General features: G+C 38.3%; 1 protein-coding gene and 1 pseudogene across 1 annotated transcript in view; one reads left to right on the top strand and one right to left on the bottom strand.

The window, feature by feature from the left end:
• Nucleotides 1-3,894: 3,894 nt before the first annotated feature.
• LOC115726906 lies at nt 3,895-7,007 on the top strand (annotated as a pseudogene).
• Nucleotides 6,775-15,546, bottom strand: part of LOC115726911 (protein PXR1) — a 48,985-nt gene continuing 40,213 nt past the window's right edge. Inside the window, exon 7 of the mRNA XM_048276609.1 lies at nt 6,775-6,868. Coding sequence (XP_048132566.1) covers nt 6,866-6,868 — 3 coding nt within the window. The 3' untranslated portion in view covers nt 6,775-6,865. The remainder of the gene's footprint in view (nt 6,869-15,546) is intronic.

Here is a 15,546-nt window from a genome sequence, read left to right as displayed (position 1 = left end):
AAATTATTTTTATAGTTGTTTTTTCCTTTTTCATTTCTATTTGGCTGTGGCCGGCGACCCTCACGGACCACTGACGAGGACCAGCAAGCCATTGAAGAAACCCTTGAAATTTGAGTAGAACTCTACCTAGTTGGGTGGTTTCTATTTATACCAATTCCTAAACGAATTATCAAGCGCATATTTTATTGCCTAACAAATTATCCATAAAAAAGAAAACAGAAATGAATTTTAGGGTTTACAAACAATGTATATTATAGTACCAAAGAAGTCATAAGCATATTATATTGGTACTAATTCAGTCCTAAACCTTTCAATTAGACTAATTTAGTCCTAAACATTTCGCATTAATACAAATTCAGTTCATCCACCCAATGCTGTAAATCGCTGAAGTGAATGCCTACCGTCTTACATGGCGTGATTGACACTAACGTGTATATTTTTATATAATGTTTTTTACATATATTTTTAAATTATTTTCTCTTTTTTTCTCGCTTTGGCTTTGGTCAACGACTCTCACCGGCCACTGGCGAGGACCAGCAAGCCCTCAATTGCCGCTGAAGAAACCCTTGAGATTTAAGTAGAACTCTATCTTGGTGGGTGGTTTCTATGTAGAAATTCCCAAACGTAATTATCATGTGTTTATTTTATTGCTTAGTTGATTTTCTATAACAAAACAAAACAAAACCAAAAAGAATTTCGGGGGTGTACAAAAATAGTATATTATGGTATCAAAAAAGTTTTAAACCTATTGCATTGGCATCAATTCAGTCTTAAACCTTTTAATTGGATCAATTTAATTATGAACATTTTACTTTATTACCAATTCATTTTGTCTACCTAATTTTGACTGAAAATCACTAACGTGAACGCTTGCCATCCTACATAGCATGATCGGTGCTGAAGTGGATGCTTGTCGACCTACGTGGCGTGATCGGTATTGGCGTGGATATTTTTTAATAACATTTTTTTAAAGAAATTTTTTTTTCCTTTTGTTTTGTCTTTGGATTTGGCCGCCGGGGCCAGCAAGCTATCGACGGTGGCTAAAGAAGCCCTTGAAATTTGAGTAGAACTCGATCTTGTTGGGTGCCAAACGTAATTATCATGTGCATATTTTATTGCTATGTAAATTGTCCATAACAAAACAACACACAAAAAAAATGAATTTCAAGGTTTATACAAAAAAATATATTTTCAATATAAAAAAAGTTGAAAACCTATTACATTGATATAAATTCAGTCCTAAATAAATCTTTCAATTAGACCAATTTGGTCCTAAACAATTTGCATTATGACCAATTTAGTCAATCCGCCTAATTTTTGCATGAAATCGCTAACGTGGGTATCTACCGTCCTAGTAGCATGATCAACACAAACATGGATATATTTTAATAATATTTTTTAAAATTATTTTTAATTATTTTTCCTTTTTATTTTCCTACTTGGCTCTCACCAGCCACTGGCAAGGGCTAGTAAGCCCTCAACGGCCGCTTAAGGAACCTTTGAAATTTGAGTAGAACTCTATCTTGTTGGGTGATTTCTACTTAGACCAATTTCCAAATGCAATTATCATGCGTATATGTTTTTTTGTACCAGAATTATGCGTATATTTTATTGCCTAGTAAATTGTCCATAACAAAACCAATCACAACTTTTATCTAGGGAATAGTTGTAAGATTCTATTGAAAAATAAATCCTAGTAATTCAAAAAACAGAATTTCAGGGTTTACACACACACAAAAAAAAAAGGAGTATATTTTAGTACCTAAAAAGTTCTAAACCTATCGCATCAGTACCAATTTAGTTTTAAATCTTTCAATTGGATCAATTGTATGTTAAACCTTTTGCATTGGTACCAATTCAGTCCATCCGCCCAATTTTAGCCTGAAATTATGATGTAGATATCGGCAGTCTTACGTGACGTGGCTAGAGACCCTCACCAATGCTGTCGAGGGCCAAGAAGCCCTCAACAGCTGTTGAAGAATTGAAATTTGAGTAAAACTATTGGTTTCTACTTACACGAATTCTCAAAAGTAATTATCATGCGTATTTATTATTGCCTAGTAAATTGTCCGTACTTTTGTCCAAAAAAAAAAAGGAATTTGAGGGTTTATATTGATGTAATTTATTTCTGATAAAGGAAGCTTGAAACTTCACGGCCAAGAGCGGCAGGCCATCAGAGTTCTTCACTTCTCCCACAACAAATAGATAAAACCTGAACATGCCCATCAATTCCTACGCAGAATCTCAGCTTAGCACCTAAGCACATCTCAATCACAAATCATGGATTTAATCTTCCTTGCGCATTATCATATTCAAAACTACGGGGCAGCCATCCGCTCACCGGGGAGCGGAACCCCAGCCCGCTAACTGGGCAACGAGACACCCTTGTTGGGGGCGTTGCCCCCGAACCCCCGCATCCCGTGCGCAGAGGTCACATGTCGTCGGATCATACTTCAGTTTTCCTAAGCTCACGTGGGCGTGCCCGGTGTGAGAAACAAGGGTCCCCGAAGTATTCGCCAACTCCAACACGACAGTCCGGCTCCTCACGCCAGACCAGAGCGAGATTTACAAGGCCGATATGAGGAACGTGGAGCACATATTAAAGACCAACTTCGATCAGTACACAGAGGGAGAGTGTAACATAGATATAATGGGGGATTTATTTGGGGAGGGGATTTTAATGGTGCATGGAGAGAAGTGGAAGAAGCACTGGAAGGTCACGAGCTTTGATTATTACATAGGGTCGCGTTCACGCTTCATGGACAATGACCTCCATCTATGCGCTGTTGTTAGGATCGAAAAATGGACAACATACCTAATCTTTTTGCCGAAAAAGATGTATTTACGCCAATCCATCATTTCGAGGGAACGAGACATTCTGTAATCCGATAAACTCAGACTATTAGCAGCATGAGAATGGCCAACATAAAATACTAAAGTCAAGGCTTGTGCTCAAGCCTATAGGAAGCGATCGAGGGTTCTGTCCATAATGTCAAGAACACAGCCATTAAGCAGAGATCATGCGTAGGAAAATATGTGCTGGTTCCGGTTCTATCTGTTTGTCGTGGTGGAATCTATGCGCCTGTCGACACAATAAAAAAAATGGATAACCAACCCAATATTTTCGCCAAGAAGTTACGTGCATTGTATGAATCCCATCATTTTGGGGCTAACCAGACATCAGTAATTCTATACAGGTGACCTTTGGTAGCATGAGAAACGGGAAGGAAGCACGTGAAGCTTGTGCTTAAGCCTATCAGAAGCAAGCTGATCCTATTAATATCACTGTGCTGTGTTTGGTTGTGTCTGCAACGTCTGTCGAAGTATACCTTTCTTAACAAGAAATATCATCGGAAGATTTGACCACTCAATTATTTGTGAACTAACCACCAAATCTGCCATCTTTCTCATTTTTTTCACTGGAATCAGCAACAAAGCTTGTTCTTATAACATTCACGTGCCATATAGGAACCGCCGATTGTCAGATTCAATCGGTTTAGTTTAGTAGCTTAACTCATGACTCGAGAAACTCTAAAAAATTTGAGTAGAACTCTATCTTGCTAGGTGGTTTCTCCTTAGACCAATTCCAAAATTTGAGTAGAACTCGTCTTGTTGGGAGGCTAAACGTCTAGTTAATTTTCCGTATTGATGAGGGATGAAGCTTCACAACCTTCACCATGAACGAGATGGTTCTGTCTCTCATCGCAACCATCAAGCACTTGAAACCAAAAGAGTGGCAAGCCATCTGAGTTCTGACTTCCCCCACAACAAGCAGATAAAACAGAACAAGCACATCAATTCCTGCGTAGAATCTCTGCTTAGCACATCTTAATGACGATCGGTAATTTAAATCTTCCTTCCGTATTATTATATTCTGAAACGTAAGTGAAGCAAATGGACAAAGTCAATAGTCTTGAGACATATATCAAGGCAAGGATATCATACTTGATATTCATATTCATTACTTTCCATCTTCTTCCCAAAAAAAATGGACATCAACATCGTGTCTGTTATGCTCTACTCCATGGCACTCGTTCCAATTGCTCTCTCCGTCGCCTTTGCTCTCCTCCTCCTGAAAATCTTCACTGGCAAGTCCCTCCGAAGCTCTAAGTATCCACCTGTCCACGGGACAGTCTTTGGTCAACTCGCGTACTTCAACCGGCTCTACGACTACCAAACCGGAGTCGCAAGGAGAACTACAACGTACAGGCTCCTTGCGCCGGGCCATTGTGCGATTTACACGGCTGATCCAATGAACGTCGAGTACATATTAAAGACCAAGTTCGAGAAGTACACAAAGGGAAATTCTAACATAGATGTAGTCAAGGATTTGTTCGGGGAGGGTATTTTCGCCGCAGATGGAGAGAAGTGGAAGAAGCAGAGGAAGGTCGCGAGCTTCGAGTTTGCAACAAGGGTGCTCAGAGATTTTAGCTGCTCTGTGTTCAGAAAGAATTCAGCGAAGCTGGTCAAGGTCTTGCAGGAGTTATCGGCAGCTTCTGAGGGGTTCGATATGCAAGTGAGTAGTTTCAATATTTGAAGGACCAAAACCCCTGTGAGAGAAAGATAATTTGAATGGAATCGAACATAAAGATTGCATATTTGCAATAGAATACCGAAACATACCAAAGTTGATCTCCCGGATTTCACAGAGAGAGAGAGAGAGAGAGAGCAATATAATAGTGGAAGAAAGAACATTTTTCTGATAATGGTCTTTATAATAAAAGTGCAGGTAACAGAACGTTGTACATTAGTTCCCTCATTGTATTGTCTCATATCGTGTCTGTAGGATGTACTAATGAGAAGCACTTTGGATTCCATCTTCAAAGTTGGATTTGGTGTGGAATTGAATTGTTTGGAAGGATCAAGCAAAGAGGGAAGAGTCTTCATGAAAGCTTTTGATGAGGCAAATGCACTAACCTACAGGCGATATGTCGATCCCGCTTGGAAGCTCAAAAGAATTCTCAAAATTGGATCAGAAGCTCATCTCAGAAATAACATTAAACTCATTGACAATTTCGTGCATCAACTTATCAGAACCAAGAGGAATCAACTCCCAGCGCAGCGTGAACGCGTGAGTACACTATTTTCTTTTCCTCTTTTCTTTCATTAGAGAGTACTTACATTTAATAGTGTACGTATAGCCATCCGATTTTGGAAGTTTATGCTCTTCTTTTGTCAAACCACAACTTAATTTGGAAGAGGCAGTTTGGCAAGTAATGTTGGGGAAGATTTTAAATAACAAGAACTTTCGAAAAATTCTTAAAAGCTCAAGTACATTTAGTTTCCAGAGGAGTTCTGGCTAGAAAAACTTGTGGCACCATCTAAAGGTTGCTTTCAATTTTCATCACAGACCCGTAATCTTTTGCAGGTTTTCTCTTTAGCAATTCCTCTGACTGATTTTTCCTTTTCCCTTTTTTTCTACAAGAATGATAAGGAGGACATTCTCTCGAGATTTTTGCTCGAGAGCGAGAAAGAGCCCGACAATATGAACGATAAGTGCTTAAGGGATATAATTCTGAATTTCATGATTGCCGGGAAAGATACTAGTGCAAATACCTTATCATGGTTCCTCTACATGCTCTGCAAAAACCCCCTAGTGCAGCAAAAGATTGTCGACGAAATCAAGGAAGTCATTGGAGATCAAGCAAGTGAAGCTAACCCTGATTGTTTCGTGGAAAGAATAACCGATCCGGTGCTCGACCGAATGCACTATCTTCATGCCACACTCACAGAGACTTTGAGGCTGTATCCTGCAGTCCCTCTGGTAATCTTCTGTTCACTTGTAAAAGTTAAAAGTTTCAAACCTCTAACCTAAAACAAAATAAGAGGAAAAAAGTTCAAAACTCAAATTGAGATATAATGAACACAAATCAATAGTTAAGCAGCAGTTGGAGCTTGGAGAGAGCTAATCACATTAAATTGCGATTGGCCTTGCACAGGAAAAAAAAAAATCACAATTGTCCCGACTTTTTAGAAGCCACAATGCATTGTGCAATGTATTTTTGACAGAATAAAAATTATAGTTAAATGCACGTCCAGGAATCCTTTCATTTGCATTAGGCAACTATACGGTAACATTTTCCATCGTAGCTCAAATGCTAGCTTTTGTTTCATCTCTAAATTCATGAACAAATACTAGTGCTACCCTTCTGACTGCATCATGATCATGCAAATAGTCCTTAAGTCGTACGCAAATGTAAAATGCCGCACAACAGAGTCGATTTTCTTCTGAACAAAACACGATCAGTAATATTTCAGAGGCTAGAAATATCAGATTGGCAATTAGAAATCAAGCAAGCCAAAGAGAACACGCATTTGACAAGCTTTGGCTTTTGTATCAATTCATGCTAACTTTGATCTTGTATACTTCCGTTGCACTACAGGATGGGAGATGTGCTCAGACAGATGATATTCTCCCAGATGGCTTCCATGTGAAAAATGGGGATGGTGTATATTACTTGGCGTACTCGATGGCAAGAATGCATAACATCTGGGGAGAAGATGCTGAGGATTTCAAACCTGAAAGATGGTTGAAGGATGGAATTTTCCAACATGAATCGCCTTTTAAATTTGTTGCATTCCACGTTCGTTTCTCCATCCCAAGTTCTCCTGAATTGAATATCTCTAAGTGTGTGTACAAATTCCAAGCATCTTCAAGTGACAATCTTACTGTCCTATTTGCAGGCTGGTCCTAGAATCTGCCTTGGGAAGGATTTCGCTTATCGCCAGATGAAAATAGTTTCAATAGCTCTCCTCCGCTTCTTCCATTTCAGATTAGCTGATGAAACTAGACCTGTAACCTACAAGGTCATGTTCACCCTTCACATCGACAATGGCTTATATCTCCGTGCTGTTCCCAGATTGGCTACATAAGAGCGGGATTATCATTTAGTATGGTCCATCGCGACATATAAATTTCTAATATTGGATGCTAGTGATTATAACTGATAAGTAAGCATGTGCACTGCAGGATCTTACTGCTGCATGTAAATGCTGGAATGGTAAAGTATTTTGTTTGAACTTTGTATGCAGTTTGAAGCTATAAGTTCGTCAGGCTTTGCAACATTGCTATCATCGTCTTATTCTCACTGAATTGGTGTTCAATCTCATCTAACAATCAGCGATCCAGCACTTCATGATATCATTGACATACCAATCTGATAATAAGCTAAATTGGCTTTGGCTGAGCCGAACCTATTCTTAAATCCATATACCGAGAACAAGCTTTCCCTATAACGTATAATAAAGCACTTGGTTAAATGTCTAAACTATAAAAAAACAAGGGAAAGAAGAATGGTTCTCCTCCTGCAATAAAAGAAGTCTCTGTTGAGTTGCATTTTGCAGGGTCTTCAATGCCTTCGCCCAAGATAAAACGAAAAGAATTACATGGATAAATGGGAATGAAACAACCATTTTCCAAATCTGCAGCATTAGTTAATTGACCAGCAAAACATAGAACACTACTTTAGGGATCACGGCCAATATAGGCAGAGCTTCAACAACCTCTCTAGATGTGACCTTCTCATTTCCAGGAAAATCCATGTCATCGTTATCATTGGCCTTATTGCATTCCTTTTTTCTCGACACTCTACACCTGAATAGGCAAAGATAATATCATACTCACAAAGTCTCAATGGTATATATCCAAAGAAAAATATCTTGGAATTACCACGATTCCCTAGCAAAAGAAGCAAGCCTGATATGAGTCTACTAGCTCTTGCATATTTGATTTTAGATTTCAACCGACTTATTCACTAGCTGACAGGCCACATTCAACAGGAATAGATTGTCACTGCATGCCGATTTTGCAGAACTCCCAGGAGAGAGACAGCTAATTTACCCAGTGGCCCAATGCCATGCGAAACGACCTCTTTCTCCAAATGTTGGGTCATATGATGACGAGTTCTAGTGCCGGCACATTGCTTCACTGAAACTTATGTCAAACACATTTTATTGTTCCTTAAACTCAGCAAAAACATTAATTTTCCCAACCACAATATTGCTTCAGACATTACAATAACGCGTCTCCCACATATCCGGACCCAGAAGAAGTAGAATGACCCCCTGCTGGTACGAGCCACAATCTCGTGTTCATCTTTGTCCATTTCCAAGAGCCCCATACAAAAGACGAAATCTCTTCTAGCAGCAACGCTCTCGAGTATTATCCTACTATCATCACTAGCTTAAAAAGGGTAATGACAAAACAAAGAAACTGAAATCTAGGTGTCATCAGCAATGTGAAAATCGAAAAGCATCACGCGGAGGTCGAGAGCACGTGAAGGAGATGAGAAGCTTGGAAGGCAAACCGTCGAGCTGCGAGGGGCATCGGGTGGAGAAGGGAGGGCAGCGCTTCCACCGCGACCCCCCCAGTAATTCTTCTCTCTCCGCCTCTCTCTCTCTCTCTTCCCTAGGACCCCTACTCTGCTCTGCTGCAGAGGATGATTGGCGACGGACAAGAACTACACTTATCATAGCAAATTGATTGTTGGTCCTGTGATTTGCGTCTAATTCTGGTTATGGCCCCTACCGTTTCATTTTATATTAAAGTCATCCTCGTACTTTCTAATCTCTTTCAATTGCGCCCCTCAGTCATTTTTGGTGGCCATTCTGGGCAATTTTTTTTTTTTTTGGTCATAACTTTTGGGCATTCAGAAAAGTTTGTTTTATAATATTCACGTACCACTAAGGGCCTGTATGGTAACACTCCACGAAAAGTGTTTCTGTTTCGAAAGTGTTCCGGGAACACTTTCGGAACAGAAACACGTATGATAAAAAAATGTTCCAAAAATGTTCCGGAGAACATTTTTGAGAAAAAGAACACATTTGAAGCATTACAATACAGACCCTAAGTAACACTCCAAAAAAAGTGTTTCTATTCCCAAAGTGTTCTGGGAACACTTTTGAGAAATAAAAACACTTTTGGAGGAAAAATGAGAAACAACAAAAACTTGTTTCCGGGTTTTGGAACACTTTTTAGAACAACTTGAGGGCGAGCTTGTGCAAGCCACCATTGCTCACCATCGTTGGCGAGGAGTTGAAGCGGCCACCGCCCGCCTACCGCCACCACCGGCCGCCGGTTATAGATCATTCCTTTTTGTGAAAAAAGTATTTTTCTTTTTTGTACTTGTCAAACACGTTTCTGTTCCCGAAAATCGTAGCCGGGAACAGAAACACAAAAAATATTTCTGTTCCAAATATATTCCCAGGAACGAAAACGTTACCATACATACCCTAAGTAACCACCATTTATTGGTTTATTTTAACTGATTTTCCCCTTTAAATCACAAATTGACCGAAGAATATCCCCCGTCCACTTCTAACTCCGATGTCTACAATGTTTACTATCATATTACTATTTTGATATGTCCGGTTAAAGTCAAGATAGAAATAATATTTAGTGAAATAATCTCCATCGTTTCTATACATCAGATTTTGAATTTCTCAAGAAAAAAATGAGGCAAGGATACTATTTATTCCTTAGAAATAAAACCCTAGAGTTCGAAACACAATCTTGTATGATCTATAGACTATAGTAGGCGTGATAGGGGGAGGGAAAAGCAAGGAAAAATGCCATATTAATGTGGCTTAGTTGGTGTAGCTTAGTAACTTAGTACATGACTGAAGATACCCAAACATAATTATTATGCGCAAAAACTTATATCGGGAAAATTATCAAAAAAGTCATAAACCTATTACAATTTATCAATTCAGTCGTTCTGCCAATTTAATCATAAACATCTTACATTTCTATCAATTTTGGCCAGAAATCACTTACGTTGACAACTTTTATAATTTTCTAAAATTTTATAGAATTTCACCAACGACCCTCACTGGTCACAATGTAAAAGCAGAAAAACAAAATCATAAAAATAATCTAAAAAAATTGTCCATGTCAACACTTATGGCTAACTCACAGCAAAAGGCATTCTACTCAATAAGGCACCGTAAGATGGCCAAGATTCAAGTTAGCAATTTTTTATTAAAATTGATCGGATTTAATTGAAACAAATGCAAAAGATTTATGATTAAATTGGTGAAAAAAAAATTTAGGACTGAATGGACACCATCGTGTTAGATTTAAGACTTTTTTCTTAAATTTCCCGATTTAATTTCCCATAACAAAAAAAAATTAATAATAAATAGATTTTGCTAACATAACAGTCTAAATGACTATAAATTCTTAAAAGTGTGAACTGCACAATAACCTTTTTAGTTATCTATTTTTTATGACTCACAATAATCTCACCGTAAATTGAAAAAAAAAAAAAAAACTTTCACATAAGCATAGGAGTTCTCGACTTCCCCACAAGAACAGGCAGACAAAACCAGAACATGCGCATCAATTCTTACATTATTCTTTTCTAAGTGAAACAAATGGACAAAGTCAAGGGTCTCGAGGACATCAGTCAACGCAAGGAAGTCATCTCCGCTTCATCTTCATCCTCATTACCTACACATCTTCTTCACACAAGAAAAAATGGGCATCAACATCGAATCCACGATGCTCTGCTCCGCGGCACCTGTTCCTGTCGCTCTCGCCATCGCCTTCGCTCTCCTCCTCCTGAAAACCTTCACCAACAAGTCCCTCTGGAGCTCTAGGCATCCGCCCGTTCGCGGGACGGTCCTCACTCAACTCGTCTACTTCAATCGGCCCCATGACTACCTGACCGGAGTCGCAAGGAGATATCCGACGGTCCGGCTGCTTGCGCCAGACCAGAGCGAGATTTACACTGCCGATCCGAGGAACATTGAGCACATACTGAGGACCAACTTCGATAAGTACACGAAGGGAGCGAAAAACATAGATATAATCAGGGATTTGTTCGGGGAGAGGATTTTCATGGTGGATGGAGACAAGTGGAAGAAGCAGAGGAAGGTCGCGAGCTTTGAGTTTGCGACAAGGGTGTTAGGACTTATAAAATTGAAGAAGTGGGCGACACTTTTCAGGCGTGTACTTGATATGTTAAAATATCAACGGAACGTGCACTACTTCCATCAACCTGCTTCAGGCTAAAGAACTCTAGAAGTGTTAAAATTTATATTCGGCACTCACTTTAGTGCCAAAACTTTCAAAACGATCACTTAAGTGCTAACTTTAAAAAAAAAAAGATCATTTAAGTGCCAACTTCTTTTAAAAACGATCACTTCAATGCCAACTCCAATTTCAGCTGATGTGACTTACCGAAAATTTGACACGTGCTTTTTTTTTTATTAATATCTGAGCTAACGTGGCTTGGTGGAGTTGACACTAAAATTATCGTTTTTTTAAAAAAATTGGCACTTAAATGATCGTTTTTAAAAAAAGTTGGCACTTAAGTGATCGTTTTAAAAGTTTTGGCATTGAAGTGAACGTTTTTCAAAAACTTTGGCACTTAAGTAATCGTTTTGAAAGTTTTGACACTAAAATGAGTACCGTACATAAGTTTTGACACTTGTAATGTGCTTAAGCCACCTACATCATTGTATCCAGAAGATATGTTTTAAAATATTAGTGGAGGCAAATGGTGTTTCCACTTTATTAGTGGAGGCAGATGCTTTTATTTTTTTATTTTTTTTATTGCTTCTTTTGTTTTCCATCAGAAGTGTTGCCGACTTCTGTTTCTCTTTTTGATTTGTTTTATTGGGGTTTTTGAAATCCATTAGAAATGTTGTCAACTTTTGTGTTATAAGTACGGGAGGGAGTCGTCTGTGTATATATAGAAGCCATTGAAGCAGAATCAGCTATGTGTCGTATCCATCAGTGTTCTCCAATAAAATATTTTCTCCATTCATTTTGTGCCTCACTTCTAAATTTCCAAAGGTCACCTTATTTGTTTTGGTTTCAACATTTGGTATCAGAGCTAGAAATGGCATCTACTAGTTCCGTTCAAACGTAACTTCCAAAGTTGAACGAAAAGAATTTCAACAACTGGTCCGTGTAGATGAAGGTTCTTTTCAAATCGCAAGATTTGTGGAATATGGTTGAAAATGGCTACAACGAAGTGGCCGATGCCGAATTATTCGAGGCTTTAAAAAAGGAGGAGAAAGAATCTTTGGTGGAGTTCCGGAAGAAAGATCAGAAAGCATTGTATGCAATTTTTCAAGTCGTGGAGGAAATGATATTTGAAAAAATATCGAGTATGAAGACCACGAAGGCCGCCTAGGATATCTTGCAAAAATCCTACAAAGGCGATGATCGTGTCCGGTAGGTGCGGCTTCAGACCCTTCGAGGTGATTTCAAGTCTTTACGCATGAATGACTCGAAATCAATCTCGATATATTTTGATCATGTGCAGCCCATCGTTAACCAATTAAGGGTTAATGGTGAAGAACTTCAAGATGTTCGCGTCGTAGAAAAAATCTTGAGGTCCTTGACCAAAAGATTTGATTACGTCGTCGCCGCGATCAAGGAAGGGCAAGATGTGTCAACCCTAACATTGGAGCGGTTGATGGGTTCATTGTGCTCGCATGAGCAAAGAATGAACCAGAAGTCCGTTGGTTCAAATCCCAAGTAAGCATTGCAAAGTCGGGTCACTCAACCAAGCCAAGGAGGTTATCAAGGCGGTCGAGGTCGCGGAGCAGGCCGAGGTAGAGGTGGAAATTCAAATTTCACTAAAAATTTAAAACATGTGACAAATCAAAAGTCAAGTGTTTTAAGTGCAACAAATTCGAACATTACAAATCCGAGTGCCATGCAAAGGTGATGTATGAGCAGGCAGAGCACGCATATACCACTAATGATGAAGAGTACATGGTACTAGCATGTGCAAAGGATGACTCATGAAGTATCATAGATACCAACACATGATACTTAGATACCGGATGCAACAACCACATGACCGGCCGAAAGGAGTTATTCTCACAGTTGGATGAGACGAGTCGTAGTGAAGTCAACTTCGGGAATAAATCAAAAATTAAAGGTAACATTAATATCAAGTCCAAAGATGGTACTAATGTTGCTATTACATATGTTTATTTTGTGCCAGGACTTTTTTAGAGTTTGCTATGTGTTGGGCAATTTTTTGAAAAATGCCACAAAGTTCATATTGAAAATGGAGTTTGCACCATCAAAGGTGTCAACAACAAGTTGATCACGACAGTGCATATGACGAAAAATCGGATGTTTCCCTTAACTCTTCAAACGAAGAATCTCTTGAGTTTTCAAGCGATGACAAAAGACAATAGCTGGCTGTGGCATCTTCATTTCGGGCATCTAAATTTTCGTGGAATGAAGCTATTGGTCCAAAAAAGGATGGTGACTAGCATGCCGTTAATTGAAGATCCAAGTTGTCCTTGCGAAGGATGTCTCATGGGTAAACAACATCGAGATCCCTTTCTAGTCGGGAAAGCCAGAAGAGCAAACCAACCGTTGGAGTTGGTATATACTAACATATGTGGCCCTATTGAGGTAGAATCGTTCGGACAAAAAAGGTACATGCTAATTTTTGTTGACAATTTTACTAGAAAAATATGGGTATATTTCTTGAGAGAGAAATCTGAAGCTTTTGGCAAGTTCAAAGAATTTAAAGTCTATGTTGAAAAACAAAGTGGCTTTAATTTGAAAACATTGAGATCGAATAGAGGAGAATTTACCTCAAATAAATTTCACAAATATTGTAAAATTTACGGAGTGAAATGTCAGTTGACTGCCACAGCAAAAAGAAAGAACATGACAATTTTTGAAATGACAAGAAGTATGCTAAAAGCAAAGAATTTGCCCAAGAAACTTGGGGCAGAAGCTGTTGCTTGTCCTGTATTTTTGCTAAACATATGTACAACAAGGAGTGTTCTTGGAAGAACCTCAGAAAAGGCTTGGATGATCCTGTGAAGATGACCTCAAAAACCACTCACCTTGTCCTTTTCTTCAATGTTGCAGCCGAATGTCATTCTCTTCTTCTTCTTCTTCTTCTTCTTAGAGATATGCCCCAAAGCAACTATGTGATAGTTACATGTTATGGATTTCAGTTGTACTTTTAATTTCTTGTTTAATTAATGGCATAAACGTATTTGTTCATTTGTCCAATTATTTACATATATGAATAAATTCCATAATACCAGTTGTGAGGGGACATATTATTGGGACGTTGAGAATATATGTGACGGGTTCACAGTTAGACTGAATCTTTAAATTGTTCCCGATCGATAGATCGTTGAATGGATATCAATAATCCTGTTGAGATTGGTGCATTTTTAACTTCACCATTAAGTATTGGATACTTAAGGAAATAATAAACTACAAGTCATTGGGTATTACGATGCTTGAGTTAAAACACGGGTGCTTGTACCAAATAAGTTCACTGAACGTGACATGCATTGAACGATTAGCGACATTGAAGCTTTTAGCATGGTCAATGTCTAATCGTTCATACTTTGATATTGTGTAAATAATTCTTAGACTTGAGGCACAATGTTGACTTGTGTGTTGGATGGCTATGGTTCACAAGTATGCATATTGGTGGTTCATTGATTCATTTCTGTGTTTGATGGTCATAGTTCATGCACATACGAAGTCATACGTATGTGCAAAATGAAATTTGTCTCCTTGTTACATGCAGTGTATGACGTCCTATGCAATGTAATTATGATAATGCATTGAAATCCTTGACCGAAGTTGTAATAGAGAATCAAATGTTCATGTCTCATATAAGTACATGTCGAGTTAGATTTGTACATAGGGTTGAATTGGCAGCTTGACAAATATTCCATAGTCTTTGTTTTTTTTTTTTTTTGGTCCAAATTCCATAGTCTTTGTTTGATCGGGACATAATAAGATAGAAGGATTGAATTACATTGTAACTAAAGCTGATAGGTTTACTATGTTCTTAAAGTATTCACACTATTTAGGTAGCCATGACATATTACTAGATGTCACTTATGGCTTGTATGACCTAGAGGTTGATCGGGACAATCAATTCTCTTGAAAGTATTAATGTATTAGTGCATGTCTTATTGGCTACTCGGTGATGAATTAAGGAATATCACATACATTAACCAATATATAACAACGTTCAACGGAAAGATGATATTACAAATATGTTTGCAACTACGATGTACCGAATTTAGTCGAGCTAAAATTAAATTAATTATATTTAATTTAATATTTATCTTTTGGTCTTGAGCGCGTGCATATGATGCACATGCACGTCTGAAGTGGTCACATATTAATGTGCCCAAAAAGACTCACATGCTGATATATAGATATTTATATATTAGATATATAAATAGACATATACATAAATATAAATATGATATATGATATTAATATTAATAGTGTACATTGCACAGGTTAGCAAAGGTTGCTGACCGTGCGCATGTCACCCACGTTCAACAAACAGTTGTCGACCGTGGGAATGTCATGCACAATGCACAAACAATCTGATCGGGTGTGCTGTGCAATGAGCGACAAAAAAAAAAAAAAAAAGGCTTGAGCCGGGATTCTTTAAGAATACAAAAGAACAAAAGAAAGTTCTCTCTCAATTTTTAGAGCTCCGCTGAAAACGGAAGAGCAGAAATTTCGTTCTCCCAATTCCTTTTCTAGTGACCAAAATTCAAGAATGCGAAGAGTTA

This window comes from Rhodamnia argentea, chromosome 3 (genome assembly GCF_020921035.1).
Source record: "Rhodamnia argentea isolate NSW1041297 chromosome 3, ASM2092103v1, whole genome shotgun sequence".
In the NCBI taxonomy this organism is placed as follows: domain Eukaryota; kingdom Viridiplantae; phylum Streptophyta; class Magnoliopsida; order Myrtales; family Myrtaceae; genus Rhodamnia; species Rhodamnia argentea.
Note: the sequence above shows the minus strand (reverse complement) of the source record. Positions and strands in the feature narration are given on the sequence as shown.